Below are 20,088 nucleotides of genomic sequence, written 5' to 3' on the forward strand. Positions count from 1 at the left end.
ATATTTAATTAAACATGGTGGCAAATAACTTCAGGATTTATTGTTTGATGCTAAGAGCATTAGTGATTTTCCTCTTCCGCCTTCCCACACGGGGCCTGAATGCTTTGCCGGTCAGGAGGCTTAAAGGGACCTGGGGAATAGCATGCAGACACTTTTCCAATATATAATCGTGTGTATATATACATGAATATATACTCTCTTGCCTGTGTTCCTAATCCACTGCTGCTCTGGGGTGCTCATTTCATTAGACATGGGCGGGAAAGGCTGACAGGCTACGAGGCCTCTTAAATATATGCTCTAATGGCTACCCAATCCCGCCAAATGATGCCGATGAGCGATGTGCATATTGTTTAAGTCTGCTAATGTGAGAAGTGGGTAGGGGTTTGAGACGGCTGACATGTGCTGAACTTGGTGTCCTTTTGAGTCGTGGATTATTAGAAAAAAACCAGGGAGAAGTTGAACGTAACTCTCTTCACGATTTAAGTCAACTTAACTGTGAGGGAGCACCGATTGAAGAGTGGACTGCTCTCTTTTGCTTCATAAAATCTTCCCTCCATATGTATTGATTGGTATATAATCTGCCAGTTCCAGAAGGGCTTGAATCATTCTGGGTCCGGGGAGAGAATGTCAGCCAGTGGTGCTCATTGGAAAAATCTGACAGATACACAAAGATTAGCAGATATCCACATACACACAAACACACAGAGGGATGGGGGTCTGGCGGGCCCTCAGAGGACTGATAAGAGTGGGCTTGGCCGATGATGAGGCCCACTCATGGATGCATTGTTCTCCTAAAAGAGGCGGATCTCCCCTGCGTTGGTGGTTATGAAGCAGGGATTGAGGAGCAGGGAGAGGGTAATCATTATTGGTTGTGACAGTGGTGGCCTGACAGCTGGGTCCAGTCTTGCTCCAGTGCTTGTTGTACAACAGACAGGCTAGACTAACACACACACACTCGCATGCATACACACACACATATGTCTGTACATGCATGTGCTGACACACATACAGAACCCAAACAAGACTAAAAGACATGTTTGTTGGGGATTGTTTGTCTTTGTCGGGCATACCCTGGAGGTAATGAGAATTCAGTGAACAACATAATGATAATTCAACTCTTCTTAGAGTTTTTAAGCTAGAGCATGTTTGTCCTGAGGAGGGTACTACAGGAAATTCTAGAAAATCATTCGACTCAAAAAGTTTGTCCTCTCAGGTGCAGGAATGTGCTTAAAAGATTTTGTGGCAATTATTCTATCAAATCATTAAATATCTAGCAAGTTAATTTGTGAGTAAGTCCGCAGGTATTTCTAATTTTTCTGTTAAGTTGGTAGTTATTTATTCCTGTGTTTTGGACAACAAGACTTGTGTGATGAGATACTGTGTTGAAATAAACAAACTGTTCCATATTCCAGCTGGTTGTTCTTGTCTTTATGGTAATGTTTACCACTTTTGGCGTTAGCATTTGCTCGCTTCATGGCCCAAAAATATGCATTTAGATAAATAAAATAACATCATAAACGTGCAACAACTAGTGGCTATTAGTCTCACCTGATCACTACAATTCAACGTATGAAAATCTCTACATCACCATGATTCATTCTCTTGGAACCATGACTGTTCATTGTATTGTCCATGGGGAAGCTGCTGGCATGTCTTTTTCAAATGAAGGGGGTAAAGGTCATCAATCCATGGACATCCACAAAAAACACACCACAGACTGAAAAACAACTAACTTACCGGGAGCCTCCTTAATGTACAGACAGTTACTGGCACACTCACATAAAAAGTAAGCAGCAGAGGCCAAACCAGCAACCTTTTAAAAGAGCTGAGTTGGCCAATATGCCAAGTGTTACTAAGGCTTTATTTCCATGTTTTTGATTAAATAGGTACAGCTCTGCCAACCTGCCTTTGTTTACAGTGGTAACATGTATGCATTGTGCATGGACTGAGCAGTGGTTTGTCACCATAAGCCTCAAAGTCATTAACGTATATAAGCCTATTAGCTGGTGTTTTGAGCACAATGGGCTAATAACTAGAATGTCTTTCAGGTGCCAAAACAACACCTGTATGTGGGCGTACACACACACACACACAAACACAGGACACTGACACAGAATTTGCTCACAAGCATTCGCTGTGTCACTCACTGCTTGGCACCATCTTCATTAATAAGTGCAGTGTTTAGGTGGGTAAGTCCTTATCAAAGCTGCCCTGCTGAGGTTTAAGTGTTTGCTTGTAAAGTCTCCTCTGACCTCAGTCCGTTGGCATGCTGAGCCACTCAATAGGCCCGATTATAAAAGCAGGGACCACACCCACCGACCTCCATGACACACCAATCACAGGATCTGCCCTCATAGCTCCTGATGCCACTCATGAAACTGGAGTGCAAGATAGCAAAAGACAAGGTGACGCAGATGCCAGCGAGGAAGAAGGTACTTTCTCATGATGCCATTGTTATTAATGCTGCTCATTCATCACAAAGTGTTGTTTCCAGGAAGTATTTTCACATTTTTTCCATCTGCCCTTACAGCTCTCTCTTTTCAATAATTGCTTAACTTCACCACAGAGACTTGCTGTTTTTTCTCCGGATGGGAAGCCAAATCTGTCACAACCTTGCAGTTCTCCCAAGGTGACTGAATCCTATTTGAATCCTAAAAAGAACAAAGAAGAAAATTCTGCTACACTTGGTAAATAATTAATAAGGAAATGCTAATTATAAAACCAAGACAAATTAGCTGAAAGTTTACACTGGGGTAAAATCATGATACAAATAGATTTATATACAGTTAACTCAAATGTGAGTGTGTATTTTATTTCTCATCTAAACAGTCTTGTGGTCATTTCCTATTGGATGTTTGTATCTTTTGTATGAAAAATCAAAATGATTTTGACTCTGAAGATGAGCTGGCTTCCTGACAACACATCCACACTAGGGATTCTACTGTTTCAACTAAAACAGAATGTTCATATGGTTATTATACAGTAACATTACCTGCAAATTTTAAGAATAAAAAAAAATATGTGACACCACACAGAAACCAGCCATAGATGATTCACATTGTACAAATGAATGGCCAAAACACTTCCTGCAACTCCAGTAATGTAATACTCTATGAACCCTTAACACTTCAATCTTTTATCATGGCTTGCGTATGCGAGAGATGGCATCAGTCCAATGTCAGCATGGTTGATACCAGCTACAGTCAACTTTTCCAGCTACAGTCAACTTTTCCAGACTTGCAACCAAATATTCACTTCAATGTCCTCTACGCCCATCCATCTTTGATTATGTGTGGTCATATCATGGAAAGAGTCAGTTTCATAGCAGCTAATGTCCAAGATTTTGAATCCATTGCCATGCAACCTACTATCTATCCTGCACCCCCCACAAAGTCCAGGCCACCACGCAGATGAGGAAGCTCTGCTCACCCATGTTGGTACAGCTGCCTCTTCTCCGGCCTCAAACCAGCAGCAGCAACAGCTGGAAAGACTGAGGCTTTGTCTGGCTCAGTAGGCCAGAAGTGCTGGGAAACTGATATTTGTCTGGCCACAGTGTCGAGCGATGGGGCCACGAAAGGGCATCATCGGCTACCACTGGATTGAGACACTCCATAATAGACAAACCATGTTATGCTTTCATGAGCGAAACCGATCATGGTTTGCAATAGGCTTTTTGTTGGACAGTCGTGGTAAATAGTTGGTTTTTCCTAGAGGATGCGCCACTTTGTGAATGGATGGATGATGGTTTGGCTCCAGGCACTGTAAGTGCAAATTTGGAACAGTAGAAGAGTAGAACAGTGTAGATTCTCTGAGAATCTGTGCAGCTGATAAACTCTGTTCTGTTTAAACCATCCTACAAAAATATAACCAATATAAGAATAGAGAAAAATGCTGGAGTGATCTTCTGAAAGAGTTTTTAAGGATCTTTGGTAACGCTTCATAATGACCATCAAAAGGTAAAGTAATTAATTAATTAAATGTTGGTTAATAGTTATTTTACTACTAACAAAGAGTCAAATAATATTTATTTATGCTGTACAAACCATTTATCATGGTAAAGTCTTCTAAACATCAGTGGCAACTTTATAATGGCCATCTAAATAATGTTTATTGAAGCAGTAATAAGTATATATTAACCTTTTTAAATGTATTATTAACATCAGTTACAACTAATGTTTACAGACAAGACATTCTCACTCCCACAGGAAAAGATCATGTTTTGGGTTAAAATAAGTATAGTACTTACATTAGTCTGTGTATGTAATGTAATGTAATGTAATGTAATGTACTGCAATGCAACACAACACAACAGAAGTACATAAGGGTTTATAAACATCAGTTTCAACTTCATAAGAGCAAATAATGCTTACAGACGGTTTAACAAAGCCATTAACAAAGTGTTACAAATAGCTGGTCCATGTCTCTATCTCCATGTCTCTGTCTCAAATAAAGATTTCTTAAAGGTTAACAAATCATTTGACAATCATTAACAAATACTTAATATTGTTTAACAGTTAAGTAACTATTAACTAAAGTTTAATTAACATCAGTTTACATTGATTAATGATGTTATTCTAGAGTCTTACTGGATGTTTTACAGTGTACCAGGACAACAGATTTTTCTACTAATCATTACCACAAGAAGAGTGTTGAGTTTTTCCATTCAAATAAACAGACTGGCCAAATTATAGATCAGATTTAGACAGTTTGAAGTGTACAATAAAACTATTATTAACTGAAAAATTATATGTTTATTATTCCATTCCAGATATGTTTGAAAAAAAAAAAAAAACTTGACTTGACTGCAACCTGGCCACAGAAGTGTAGTGTGGTGCAGTACAGTATTTGGTGAAGTGTATTATAATAATTGAAGATGAACGTCCTTAATATTGATAACAGTGTCACAGTGTCATAATAAATAATATCAGATATTATTAGTGTTTTTGTTCATAAAATATAGTTACCTCAAAGGACGGCACAGCTATGACCACCATCCTGATCACTGTTTACATCCTCAGAACATCATCATCAGTGTATAGAGGGAACTCTCTGTAGCCACCAGCTTGTAGTCTTTCTCTCCCCCCTCTCTCCCTCTCCCTCTCCCTCTCCCTCTCCCTCTCCCTCTCCCTCTCTCTGTGCTGTCACCTCTCACAGAGCCTGGCAGCATCAAGCCAGCTTGCATTTTAATTTGGCCCTGAAGTTACTTATTTCATTATCGATCATCCGTAATGCTGAATCAATGTTCATCTTGTTACGTGGGCCATACCCGTGTAATACAGTGATAGTGGGGCCCAGAGTTACTCATTCCCTTTACAAAGTGACTTTACCGTAAAATCAATGCCTTGTGTTACTGATACAGGGGAAACTGCAGCAGATGGAGTGAGAGTGAGTGGGCAGAGAGGAAACAAAAAAAAAACAACTCACCTTCAATGCAGCATTGTTAAAGGTACTCACAAAGCATTGCAAATCTCTACAGTGTGAACATTGTGTTATTATACAGCAGTTTAAGCCATGATTTCTTACTAGGAGCAATGTGATAGTGATATATAAAGCAATAACTATTAAGCTGGAAACATTTGTATTTAATGTTGTGATTTATGTCATCTGTGCTGCTTAGACTGGGAAAATGTAGCGCATATACATTTATGACATTTTACACATTTGGCACAGGCCTGGATTATTTTACACTGAGCTCTCCCCCTCAATCTAGCACATGCAAGAAAAAAATAATAATTTAATTCAGTTTCATTCAAATTCGTGAAAATGACAGAAGACGTGTTTGTTACTTAAATAATGACAGTCTAAAGTACATAATAGGGAGTGCTTCAGGCAGTATGCAGGATTATTATGTCCATATGGAAGCACTGGAAGTAAAACTAGAATTAAACATTGCGCTTTTATTATGACCTGTCCAGTCGGTTTAAATCAATAACTAAACCAGATTATAGTACTAGATTTATTCTTTGTGTGGTTTTTGTCACTTAAATTTTTATCACTTCACCCCAGTACAAAACTAGTATACCAGTAATATATTTTAGAGGGATATTGGATTATCACAAATTGAGTGTTAACTATAAAATATGAAGTAATATTTTAGTCAGAAATCTGAAGAATAATATAATGCTATAACCTCACCATTCAATAAAGTAAGCAGACAAAGTCTATATAACGATTACATTTCATCAGTTTGATGGTGGATAGTATATAGAGAGATATGAAGGGCCTATAAGCACCTAAATCTACCATGGATACAGTATTTTGCAGCAGATGTAGTCAGTCTATAATCTGAGTGGTTCATATAATTGTCACCATCCCATGTAGACCTATAGATGCAGTATTTAAGTTAATATGCCTATATGTACATTATATAAAACTTAGAAGCTGCAGGCTGCCTGGTTAAAGCTCTGTCCAAGGCCTAAATCTAAAATTGATCTCCCACTCAATCCATGCGCTCAGCCTGAATGACTGGCTGTTTAAATTCAGTAGTAGCCTACAACCTTAAGTTAACAAGTTAATGTAAAACATTTGCAAGGTAGTGCGTTAATTCACGCTTTTGATCCGCTGTCATAACCCAGTTTAATAAGTTGCAGTCCATTGACTATTAATTTGTTTCCAAATGGTGTGAGCAGGAGGAATGCTTCCAAAATGCTTTACTTTGCCACTAATGCAAATCAAAGTTAGGCTATCTATTTAATATGCATGATTGGTTGGTGTAATGTAATTAAAATTATACTATTTAAATTATCCTAACAGTGAAAAAATTAAACTTTAAATGTATTTTCAAAGTACACTTGCTTCTGCTGCTAAGAACAATTAATTTTAGAAACTAATTCATTTATTGGATTAAGCTTCACTGTTCTTTAAACACTGTGAGATTTATTGGACCTTTATTTCACTCTAATGGGACATGAGTTTGAAAGAGCATATTTGGAGATTGAATGTGTTGCACAGCTAGTTTTTTAGGTTACCACCAGATTGAAGTTTGAGCCCACTGAGGAACATTTCTGATTAACAACAACAGTGATGTATATTCCCAACAGCAAAGAATAATTGCTCTGTAATAAGATAGGATAATACCAGCAGTCACTTTTAAGAATTATGCTCAGACTTTTTCCTGTATGTTCTGTCATTTAGTTTCTTCATTCTGACGCGTGTCAAATATATTGAGGCTTTATGAATTTGGCTTCAGCTGACCGGTAGCTTTTCTTGATCACAGTGAAACAGCTGCAAATCACTCCACTGCTCTGTATCATAATATATGCGATCTGAAGCAGCAGTTTCTGCTCATGAAACTGAAGATTCTTGTAAGAAAGAAACTCCTGCAAGCTGCTGCATTTTGGGTGAAGGTCCCCTTTCAAGAGCTGCTTAACAAAATGTGAGCCGGTTTGCCAAGCAAGTCAAGAAATCTTAAATCTCAAACAAACACGCGCGCACTTCAAACTACCACAAGCATGCGAGGGTCATTAATTGCGTTTTCTTTTTAAATCCTCATTCGTCACCGTAATTAACCGATGTTGATCAGCCAGGGCTCCCTTAAAATTGATTCCATGTGTGATGAGAGATGTGTTAGGGTCTTTTTTTTTTTTTTTTTCCTCCTTTCTGTCACCGGGGCGTTATGGAAAAGATCCAAATGTGTAATTTGAAGTGCCTCTGTTTGAAGCCTTTGATCTCGCCTGTTTTGCAGAGCCTCGGTTCATCATTTGCGACGTGTCGCTGGTGCCCTGTGTATTGCATAAGGAACTACTGTTGAGCGATAGGCCGTGTATGTTTGCTTATGAGAATGTGAAATTGTGTCATCTGCATAATTACCGTCAAAGAGCTCTCTCTACAAAACAGCCCTCAAGTCACTCGTGTATGATTGCCCTCTTTTTACAGCACCTACAAATTAAATTGGCTCCAGCGCTCAAGCTCCCAGAGAAAACTAATAATAATAATAATAATAATAATAATAATAATAATAATAATAATAATAATAATAACAATTGTCACAACTAAGTAAAACTGTCACATTTATTTTTTCCATATACAGACGTCTTTTGGCCTATTTTTTTTTTTTTTTTTTTGTGTGTGTGTGTGTGTGTGTGTGTGTGTGTGTGTGTGTGTGTGTGTGTGTGTGTGTGTGTACGGAAGTCAAGCAGAGGTTAGTTTACTGTTTACTGAGACACTCTTTAGGAGAGAAGGGGAGTGGTGTCTTAATGCTTTTATGGCTACGCCAGTTTCCCGGGTCGGTGTGAAAGTGTTAAGTTAGTGCGTGGTGCGTTTGATTGGAGGCAATAAATCAGACACAGTCCTTGGCCGTGGGTGGAGTGGAAGTGGAGTGGAGATGGAGGAGGTGGAGAGGGAGTGGGTGGGTGGGGGGTGGGGGGGCACGTCCGAGCGACACGGTCCCGGGGATGAGACACGTGTCCATCCGGACTCTGAGCGCTGCTTAGCGGACAGCAGCAGGCAGACACCTCGCTGGACTCTTCAGATTTATACTCTCACTTCTAACGTTTATTACGGCCCAGCCACGTTGTCTCTCTCTCTCTCTCTCTCTCTCTCTCTCTCTCTCTCTCTCTCTCTCTCTCTCTCTCTCTTTCCCACACACACACACACTCACACACACACACCTCCCTTTCTTTCTGTCGCTTTCTTCTCTCTCTTCTCTTTCTGCAATGTGATGTTTGGACTGTTTTTTTCCCCCCTTCCTTAAACGTCTCTTTCTTCTTAACACTTATCACGCTGCTGTGTATCTAAATGTCAAATACCATCCACTTATCTTTAACCACCCTTCACTTCACTGTCTGGACCCCCTCAATTTGCAGGTCGATCTTATGAGTGTGTGTGCGCGCGCATGAGCTTGAGTGTGTGTGTGTGCTATTGACTGCTATGTAGTGATTACCATTCCGGTCGGATGGCACCAGCAAGCCGCTGTAATTAATAACCCCATAATCCGGGTTGGGGTGGATGTCGGCGGAGAACACACACAGATTCAGGACAGAGTTTTACAGAAACAAGGCGTATCCTTATGGGTAGCTCCATATAAGAAATTATAGCTGCTATTATCCCTCCCAGACAATGATAACTATCTGCTTCAAAAGAAGATTAAAGGTTTATACAAGTTCAGAGTTCTTGGAAACCCGGATCGCATTATCAAAACTAAACTGAGATTGATGAGATTTCATCTAATACATGAGGACTTTATACCTTATTCGAATAAAGTGCGTCAAATAATAATTCAACCTCTGCAGCTGTTTTGCAAACGATTAACAAAACAGATGCTGGTACAAAAATCGGGCTGAAATGCGATTATGGTTGTCCCGTACACACTTTTATGTATTGATTCACGGAATTTCAATTCTGACTCCCTTGTTTTGTTTTAATCCACATCATTTACAAGAAACATCAGGTTGCTTTAAAATTATCAAATGGATTTCTTAAAGTGGAGTCTGTACGGATGATCGTTTTGTTTTTTAGTGGATAAAGAGCCTTAAATTAATATCACTAAATTATTTGTTGACTTAAGCTTTTCTTCAAGCGATCTGTTTATTTTTGCAGTATTATTTTTATTTGCATTTTAAATAGTAGTAACACCCGTAGTATTGTGCTTGTTGTTAATAATAACCATTCAAATTTTAATATTGTTTTTTTTATATTTTTTGTTTTACTTTTGTCTATTGAAATCAGAGTGTTGTTTCCCAGAATAAACATCTTCCCAGCCCAATCCACTAAAGTGTTTATTACTTATCATCGCTGGTACTTTACACTTAGTCTTCATTAACAGTGTAATGCGCCTCTCATCAGCTGTCCCTTTGATGTCAAGTGGCTACATGCGATCCATTTGATGTCTCAAATTAAAGAATGAAATGACTCCCATTCGCCTGCCACCAAGAGCCCATAACACCTCTAAAACCGGTGTAAGAAAACACAGCTTGCAGCCAGTGATACAGCGATAAATAAAAAGGTGTGTGTAACCTGTGATCCGGGGTCATTACAAGGCAGGACCACCGTCACACATTAATTAATAATTCTTTTCACGTTTCCTGCTTGTGATATACGTGTATTTAACACGGGAAATTAAGAGTTGCTTTAAATATATAGCTGTCAAATGAAAAAGCTGTGTGTAAACTCTTTCCCATTCATAAAAAACGAGGAAAACTAACTTAAAATTGTTTTAAAATTAACCTTCACTTCCCGATTTTATTTCTTTCAACCGATGTCCTTCTGTAGGTGAGTCTCCAAGTTTGCTTCGACAAGTTTTTTTTCCGTATTTGTGTAATAAATAAAAATGAACTGCAGCCCCAAAAAAGTTCATCAGTCACTAACACCGAAATGCTTACTGTTGTGCAAATGGCCAAAATTGAGAATTAAAACACAGAGAAATTATGGTGGGACAGACGCGAACAAATAACAAATGCAATGGATTGGCGAGCCATAAAATGAGATTTGAAACTCCATTCAAAGAAGAGCTCGCGACGTCAGTGCACTTATCCGACAGAGAGAGAGAGAGAGAGAGGGAGGGAGGGAGAGAGAGGGAGAGAGAGAGAGGGAGAGAGAGAGAGGGAGGGAGAGAGCAAGAAAGAGGGAGGGAGGGAAAGAGAGAGAGAGGCTGTTTGGTGTGTGGTGTATATGAGAGGGGTGAGATTTGAGAAATAGGAGGGGCTTCTAAACGACTAGAAATGTCAATCTGAGCAAGGGAGTCCCAATAATCTAAAGCAATCTGTAAGGACCTGACCTTAGTCCATCCAGATCAATAGGGAAGTGAGGGTGGAAAGAAGAAGAAGAGGAAGAAATAAGGGGCGCAACCGGATCGTTTACACTGGCTGTTCCCGAGGAAATATAGACTTCCCTTGCTTGCACCTTTTGTTGCTCACATGCTCACACTGTAAAAGTGGATATCGAGGCAATTCCCTTGCTTTGTGTGATTGCAGCAGACTTTTTTCCCTTTTCCTACCACCATGTCTTTCCCTCAGCTGGGATATCAGTACATCCGACCGATATACCCGCCGGAGCGCCAGGGGATCGCCAGCAATGCCCGCTCCGGGACAGAGCTCAGTCCGTCCGGCGCACTCTCCAACGTCCTCTCCACTATGTATGGATCTCCTTTCGCCGCAGCAGCGCAGGGCTATGGAGCGTTTCTCCCCTACTCAAACGATATATCACTTTTCAATCAATTGGTGAGTCCTTCTTCTCTTTCCTAACTCTTCTAAAACTTTAAGGTCACGCTTAAAAATAAAAGAAATAAGTAACGCGGGCCTTTAGGGGAGGTTTATCGGCACTTTTTGAAGTCTAAACTTTCAGAGCGCCGCGGTGAACTTATTCGTTCAATCTTTGGTGAAATTTGGTTAAAAGTGGTTAAAAAGTAACGCATTAACAAACTCTGCTTTAGAATTATTGTTAGCACATAATTACCTGAAACTTAAAGAGTTAATATAATGATGCAACGCGCCCTGGGAGGTTTACGTGAATAGGTGTGGATTAAGTGTAGAAAAGTAAAGTCTTGTCTTTGCAAATGTTTCCGTTTAAATATATTTAAAATATTTTTCCCCATTCAATTGTGACGGTTGTGGTGTATATATAAAGATTTAAGTTGTGACAAAAATACAACCAACCGTTTTGTTTGTTTACACTTTAATAATAACCAAATTGTTATTTTATTTCTGTAAATCCACATGTCATGTTGTGAAGTATGATTAAATTTATGCTGGACAAGAATTAAAGACTTGAAGAATTCAAGTATCATGTGGAATTAATATTTTAAATCTCATAAATCCCTCTGACTCTTTGATTCTTTGTCTTTGCAGGGTGCTCAGTATGAACTGAAAGACAGTCCCGGCGTCCAGCACCCAGGGTTCGCCCATCATCACCCTGCTTTTTACCCATATGGCCAATATCAGTTCGGTGACCCGTCCAGACCCAAGAACGCCACCAGGGAGAGCACCAGCACCTTGAAGGCCTGGCTCAGCGAGCACCGCAAGAACCCCTATCCAACCAAGGGCGAGAAGATCATGCTGGCCATCATCACCAAAATGACCCTCACCCAGGTGTCCACCTGGTTCGCCAACGCCAGGAGGAGGCTAAAGAAGGAGAACAAGATGACCTGGGCCCCCCGGAACCGCACCGACGAAGAGGGAAATGTTTACTCCAGCGATCACGAGGGGGAGGAGGGGGACAAGAGGGAGGACGAGGAGGAGATCGACCTGGAGAACATCGACACGGAAAATATTGAGAACAAGGACGACTTGGACGACCAGGACGACCTGCATTCAGATATTAAACTAGACGGAAGGAGTGACTCTGAGATTTCTGACGGCTATGAGGATTTACAAGGGCCCGACCAGAGGTTTCTTAAGGCTGTGGGCAAGGAGGGCAAAGACGTGGAGAGAGGAGGAGAGCACTTCCACAGCCACCACCACCACCACCATCACGCTTCTTTGGACACCAAAGCGTCCCAACCAAACGGGGAACAGCTCAAACTGAACCCGGTGTCCGTTAGCTCACCGCCCTCAGAAAACAACCCTGCCCCAGCCCAGAAGCCAAAGATCTGGTCTTTGGCAGAGACAGCCACGGCCCCTGACAATCCGCGTAAATCGCCACAAATGAACGGCAGCAACTCCGCAGGGCCGGCCGCCCAGACCATAATCGCCCCTCACAGACTCATCTCTTCTTGTCCCGTTGGGAAAATCCAGAACTGGACGAACCGAGCCTTCTCGGCGCACCAGCTGGCTTTACTGAACTCAAATCATTATCTGGGACTGGCAAACCAGGCCACTGCCACCGGCCTGGCCCTCTACAGCAGCAGGCAAACGGAGGACAAGAGTCATAGTTCAGAGACTCCAGTCACAGGTACATGTCCCCGACACTGAGACGCGCATGTATAAATAACTACAAAAACAAAGACACTAGTCCATTGCCCGTCATTCATTTCTATTATTTTTAGACCTCCTTTCGCCTTCTTTGCCTGTTCATGGATATTTTTTTTTTTTTCTGTCTAGGCCACACAGATGAACAGTGTTACAATGTTATAGCTTGCAGAATACAGTGTGTGTGTTGTGTGTGCGCGTGTGTGTGTTTGAAAAATGTCCGAGAGGATAATTAAAACCTCATCAGAAAGCATTTAAGAAAAAAAAGTTGGAAAATGTTGAATTGGGTGAAAAGTGTTTCTAATTTTTTGTGCCCCTTCCTTCCTTTTATTTGGATTTGTAACATCCACATGATATTAAAGCCCATGTGTTTGTATTCAATGGTTTACAAAAAAATCCCTCAACCCATTAAACCAGCTTGTTTTCAACACTAAATTCACTGAAAGCCAGGATGGGCTCTGTGATTACAGGCAGTTCAATTACTGCATTTTAATTTTCATTGCCACATTTTTCAGAGATCTTAGTGCCTTGGATGCAGAGAAAAAGTTGTTAAAAACAGCTTTCCACCCAGTTCAAAGACAGTGAGGCTGTCAGTTAATGACATCTGGGAATTTTCTTTTTGATGCCATATCACATTTTCTTTTTTAAACGCCATATTTACCCAAATTAGCTTTTATTCTGAAGATTTGTTTTATCCCTGTGTGTGTGCGCGCTTGTGTTATTTCGTCAAGGAAGGCCTATGTTACACTTACTTGTTTGGTCATGCAAATGAGCTCAATGCAAATTCACTACAGGCTCGTTTTTGAAAGGCAATTGTCACTTTTATATCACTTTGTGTTTTAGCTCTTCGTGAGGCTATTATTAGTATTTTTTTTTTCTTAAGATCACTTCATTTTTTTTTTTTTTTACCCCTGTGTATTTCAGGCCTCAGAACCATCTAAAAGCAGCGGTGGTTCTTTTCGGCTCTCTGCTCTCCATAACCTCTCACCCATCCTCTGTTTTTTTTTTCTTTTTCTTTTTAATTTGAATATGGAATGTAAAATAAGAATAATACATCTCTGTATACTTACATTGTAAGCATGTCCTGTGTAAAACTGCTAATGTAATAATGTATGAACCTGTAGTCTGTGAGTTTTTTTTTTCTTTTTGTAAGTTCTGTGAGGATTTGATGTTCAAATGTTTTGTATATAAAGTTAAGAATATGTACATACTTGTGAACCAAATTGTACAAGAAAGTCTATATTTTGGCTAATAAATGAACTGCTGCAACTTTAAGAAATTGTTGGTTTTTGGACGGGGTATTTTGACAGCTGGCTGTTATTGTGCATTGCAGCTTGAATTGTATTGCTTTGGTTTTTGTGTGTATGTGTGTTAGTGGACAGCCTGAGGCACAGACTTCATCCTCCGTGGTAGTGATAAGTAAATATTCGAGAGGGATTTATCACACTTTTGTAGTGGAGGGACTTAAGGCTAATTAGCCAGTATTGCGGCATACATTTGGATATTAATGTTGTGGGATTATCCTTATAGAGGCGTAGCGGTCGCATTAAAATGAATAATTCTTTCATTAATTTTCCTCTGAAATTGTATGGTCTATAAAGAGACTTAAGGTTATAAATGAGTGTTAGATGATCGTTGGTATTTGGTAAGAGTGCTTCAGCTGATCTTAAAGATGGATTTTGGCTTTGCAGTGCAACTCCCAGATCTCATCATGCTCAATTTGTAATGCTTTTGCTCTTCACATATATCATACATTTTCCCTCAACTAACGCTGCTCTTTGGTATAATTGTAATATATCGTCGCTGTATAACTAATAATAACATCATTTATTTTGTTTTCCCGTGATGTGATCATTTGCATGTGTGAGCTCTTATCAGAGGAAGTTTATGTAAACTTAGTGTTGGAGCTCCCTCTACAGTCACTTGCAGTCGGCCATGTTCTGCTGCATAGACACACACACACACACGCACATACACACACACACACACACACACATACACACTGCACATGTAGTCTCATCTCTTTTTCTTGGCCCATTCTTAATGCATCCATCGGTCGTGATATAAAATTCGATAGTAATATTTTGCTCGTATAAATCTGTCACAATATCGTACCTTTTTAATGTGTTTTCAAGCTTTGGTGTTGTGGTTTTAAGATGTACAAACGCGGTGCATCTTTCAAAGTCAGACAGCAGAATTGTTTTTGGTGCCTCAAAAAGAAAGCATAGATTTAAAATAAAATAAAGATGCGCGTGTCATTTTATATTTAATTTAATATTTAATATTAAAAAAACAAAAAAAAACAAAGAGGCATTTTTAGTTGAGACCACAAAAACAAACCTTTGGGGATAAACATTATGCATTTTAATATTAATCTTTAACAAAAGGAACAATAAAGCAAAACTGGCACAAAATAACTAAGATTAAATGTATCTTTTTTTTACACCAACCAAAACTTTTTGGCTGTCATGCTTAACTTTAGGATTACAGGACTTCTCAATTATCCTTCAAAGCGCATTCAGTCGTTCCATTTCCTTTTTTAAAAATCAGGTGACATTTTTTTTAAAAATAAAAATAAAAAAGGAAGAAAGAAAAACTCAGCAAAGAAAAATGCCGTCAATATTCCTATTATTCATTCTCGCCAAGATTATAAAAAAATCTCCAGCCTTTAAAAGACTGGAGACATGACAGCCTTAGTAATGCAAATTATTATTTTTTTTCATCTATCGCATTTAGCAGCATAAAAATATACTGATGTGAAAAACATTAAAAAAGGTATTTTGTGAGACAGACTTCGATTTCCTAACTTACCTAATCGAAAAGCACCAGTTTTCGTTGGTGTTGAATCGTTTTTATTATTATTTAGTAATTTCAGATTTCTTTTCATAGTTCGCATTTTAAAGGACGTGGATTTATTATTGCATTTCTATTTTTAAAAGCGCACAAACAGAGACACATTCTGTCACGCCCCTCGATTAGACTCAGATGGACAGCAGAGGACAATGTCTTTTTAATGCCTGCAGCCGTTCAGGGCAGCGAAGGCAGATGAAAAGCGCTGAATCGGTCGAGCCGTATCCTCTCTAGGTTTAAACAAACCCCAACTCAGCCGAGGGAAAGACTTGCGAGCCTTTTTGGAGCTCCTCTCACCATGTTGCCTTCCTGTCTAATCAATTATCTTCCTTGAGAGCTCCATCAACGCGGCGCGATGCATATTCATAAGTGGCATCAGTCAGCTGATTGATGTAATAGTTTTTAAAATTCTTTTTGTAGCTTCTTCTTGTTAAGGGAAGTACAGTTCTGAGTGACCAGCGTTACTCTGACATTGATGATTCATAATTATATAATGCGATGAGGTGTTCAGAAGGAATGTTACCAGGTAAGAAACAATTTAATCAAAATATAAATATTCCCTTTCAATCAATTATGGAATTTCAAATTTAGAAAAAATATAAAAACATCAGTTTAATAGCACTTACACTGACATGTATTATAAAATAATGTTTAAAAGATTTATGTAAAAAACTATTCTATAAATAAAATCTGTGCAGTAAGAAATCTTATCATAAATAAGATGCTTATTTCCTCACTGTTCACAGTGGATGTTTGCTCCTGAGGGGCCCCAGAACAAGCCACCTCTTGATGGTGAGGATTCAATTGAAATGCTACTGAAGGGCCAGTGATCGTGTCTGGAGCTCAGGGCCTCTCCTCTGATCAGTGCATGAAATTAGGGATTAAAAAGCCTCGGCAGAAACAAAGTAATCACGCCTGCTTATGTCGCCATACGTGTCCAACCTGCTCCCGGTTACAAAGAGCAAATGGAATGCATTAGCTAACATTTTGCTCTGAGCTACACAGGGACCATTTCCAGTGGGGCATGGTGTGTCACTCGTTTCCTCGCACGTTAAGTGGATGTTCTCCTGGCTAATGAGCAATAATCAACATTGACTCGTCTTCTTATTTCTGAGGTCCACGCTGTGTTAAATGCTGAGAGTCTTCTGGGGCACACACACTGTAGTGCAACTCAACTCACTACAAATCACAGGGTAACCTACTCTCCACGACAGGGTAAGAAAAGTTAAGGCAGATTTAGAAAAATATTAGGGGCATGCAGGATTGGAAACAGCTGCAAAATAATCTAAATATGACATCATGGATTTTTCACATTCAGATTTCCCACAATACAAAGCAAAAGATTCTCAATTATACTCACTGTCTTGTAATTATTCACAAATTAATGGATGGCTCTGCAGTATTAAGAGTGTGGGAAAGCTTTTGACAGTGCAAATAAACTTAATTTCCCATCTAATGACATTGCTTATGTTGTCCGGAGCCCTGTTGACTGTTGCTCCCTTTTGCTCTAAATATTCAGAGACAGGACTAAATACAGCTACATGGGAGAATAAAGTAATGTGTTGTTAAATAGCCATTTAGAAGGGGGAAAAAATCTGAGAAAGATGGAATCATTAAAAGGAAATCTAATCTGTCTTTCGAAGTGTTCATTGATCTGGGAGGGAAGGTGGACGGCAGAACCGGGGCGGCTGAAAGGCTCCGGCCAATGGAGCCATCAGAGGTTCATGTGTGAATGGGGAGAAGCCATGGAGTAAATAAACACTAGAGCAGCCCATTGGAGAGGGCCAGAGGTGCCCTGTGAAAGAGGAGGCCGCTGCAAATAAAGGGGGTCACTCTTGTGTTTTCACCTCATCCACCCCTTCTGTCATTGTAGCCCCAGCACCAGTGCCACCTCCTCCTCCTCGTACCCCCAGGCTGGACGGTTCTGACACACCCCCTCCTGCCAGCGAGACAGACAAATGTCATCTCCTTTGTGGACCTAGTCAGGCTTAGAAGCGGCCCACTGTCTTTGTGCGGTGGACTAATCCTTTTATGAGCCACTGTCGACCGCGCCCCCACCCAGCGCTTGCCCGGGCCAGGAGAGGGGCTGCCCTTTTTTTGCAAAGCGCTCGGCCTGTGTGTTAGCTGACCACAGGAGGAGCGGGGATCTGCTCTCGGGAACACATGTCCCGCACACCACATACCTTCATAGGCAGGCCTACAGGCCGCAGCCTTGCACGGCAACTTGTGACAGCAGAAAGCTGAAAAAAGAGAAGGCGGAAAGCTCAGTTTTACTCCCCGCCAAAGATATGTGACTTCTGTGTCTCCTGCATGTTTTATGGCACATTCATTATTGAGAATGTAAGTGAAAGTGCAGCAGCAACATGTTAAAGAATAGCCAGGGAGCAGGGAGAGAAGACTTGTTGTGTTTCCCTGGGCTGAGCAAAGGACAAAAGGCCCAGAAGGAGTGACATTCTCTGGGGCCGGAGCGGGAGAGAGGGAGGGCACTGATTTCATGCCTTTTGTTGGTGGAGGTTAGAGAGAGGAATTCTTTCACTGAATCCGAAAGGCAACAAGTGGGGAAGGGGGCGACAGGCCGACAGGCCAGAGGGAGAGGCGTTTGGGCTTTTGCCGTTCACCCAGCTGAAAGATTGTGCTTTTCTCAGCCCCCTTCAGATCCTTCAGACAGGCCCGAGTTACAGGGCAATTATGGAAATGCAGCTTTGAAGCCAAGCATAGCCTTCTTTCAGTTCTTCCTCAGGACAAAGCAAAGGCAATAAGGGCTTTTTATGCACCGTCCTCCATAAAACATGTTTGAGCCCTGATATGTGTATGTTCCCAACTTTTCTTCTTTAACTCACACACATTGTAGTGAGTGTTGACATGTGTGAATGGGATTATAAAATGAAAATTACAAGAACTTTTTAAACGGAAATATTATAGGAATGTTTTTCCCATGTTTCTGCTGAAAAGCTGCATTCCCTCATTGTTTTACCATGTCAATTTACCTATAAAGCATTGAGGAAATGAGCACAATGACAAACATGGTCTCCTTTCAGTTCTTCCTCAGGACAAAGCAAAGGCATAAGGGCTTTTTATGCACCCTCCTCTATAAAGCATGTTTCATATGTGTGTTCATATGTGTATTTTCCCAACTTTTCTTCTTTTATTCACACATTATTGTAGTTAGTGTTGACATGGCGTGAACGAGTTTATAAAATGAAAGTTACTGGAACTTTACTTTAATAGAAATATTATAAGAAAATTTTCCTTATGGTTCTGCTGAAAAGCTGCATTCCCTCATCGCTTTACTCTTTCAGTGTACCTATAAAGTATTTAGGAGATGAGCATAAGGGCAAAAATAGCCTTCTTTCAGTTCTTCCTTAGGACAAAGCAAGGGCAATAAGGGCTTTTTATGCACCCTCCTCTATAAAACATGTTTCAACCCCAATATGTGTATGTTCTCAACTTATCTTCTCAAATTTACACAGTATTGTAGTTAGTGTTGACATTTGTTAAGGAACTTTTAAAATGAAAATTATAGCAACTTTTTTTAAAATTGAAATATTATAGAAACATTTTTCAGCCTTCTTTCAGTTCTTTCTCAGGACAAAGCAAAGGCAGTAAGGACTTTTTATGCACCCTCCTCTACGAAATGTGTCAGCCCCAATACATGTATGTTCCCAACTTTTCTTCTTCAGTTCACACACTGTTTAAGTTAGAGTCCACATTTGTGAAGGAGCTTTTAAAACTTGTTAAAAATTTAAATATTATAGTAACATTTTTCACTTGCGTCTACTGAAAAGCTGCATCACCTCGTCGCTATATTGTGTCAATCTACCTATAAAGCATTTAGGAGATGAGCACAAGAGTAGGTTTATAAAAAAAAAAAAAACCCCTCATCGCCTCATAGCTGCTTCCAACAGCTGCACACTTTTACCAGCCTGATGTCCCCTCTCCACTCACACGTCACTAACAGAGGCCCAGCAAACCATCAGCCCTGCGCTTTCTCAGCTTTGTACATTAGTCAGCGGTGTAGCACAGAATTTCGCCACCTCGTGTGAACTAATAAGACACATTTTCTCCGGCTTTTGAGAGGATCGCAGGAGAGTGATGTCTCTACATCACCCGACACAGCAGAGGCCTTGTACAACAGTGCCTTTACACTCCGAGCATATCTGACAAATGCCAATACTCCAGCTTTCACTCATCACTGTTAATGAGAGGACATATTTTGGACGTTTCCAATATTTGTACAGACTTCATACATTATGAAGGCCCTTTTATTCACAGTACCAGGCGGCGAGGACAAGGGTGGGGTAGAGGGGGTGTATTCATGACTCCTCAGGATTGGCTGACTGGTGAAGGGAACTTAATAAATTCTTCCTCCTTGGAACACTGTCAAACAAGTCCTTTC

The 20,088-nt window shown here is 40.2% G+C and overlaps 1 protein-coding gene across 1 annotated transcript; it reads left to right on the plus strand.

The window, feature by feature from the left end:
* The first annotated feature begins 10,643 nt into the window (after positions 1–10,643).
* irx3a (iroquois homeobox 3a) lies at positions 10,644–14,121 on the plus strand. Its single transcript, XM_084720619.1, has 2 exons — positions 10,644–11,156; positions 11,784–14,121. Exons 1-2 carry the CDS (start codon positions 10,938–10,940, stop codon positions 12,843–12,845), a joined length of 1,281 nt encoding a protein of 426 aa, XP_084576745.1. The 5' UTR covers positions 10,644–10,937; the 3' UTR covers positions 12,846–14,121.
* The last annotated feature ends 5,967 nt before the right edge of the window (positions 14,122–20,088 follow it).

This window comes from Lutjanus erythropterus, chromosome 1 (assembly GCF_056507025.1).
Source record: "Lutjanus erythropterus isolate fLutEry1 chromosome 1, fLutEry1.hap2, whole genome shotgun sequence".
Taxonomy (NCBI): Eukaryota; Metazoa; Chordata; class Actinopteri; order Lutjaniformes; family Lutjanidae; genus Lutjanus; species Lutjanus erythropterus.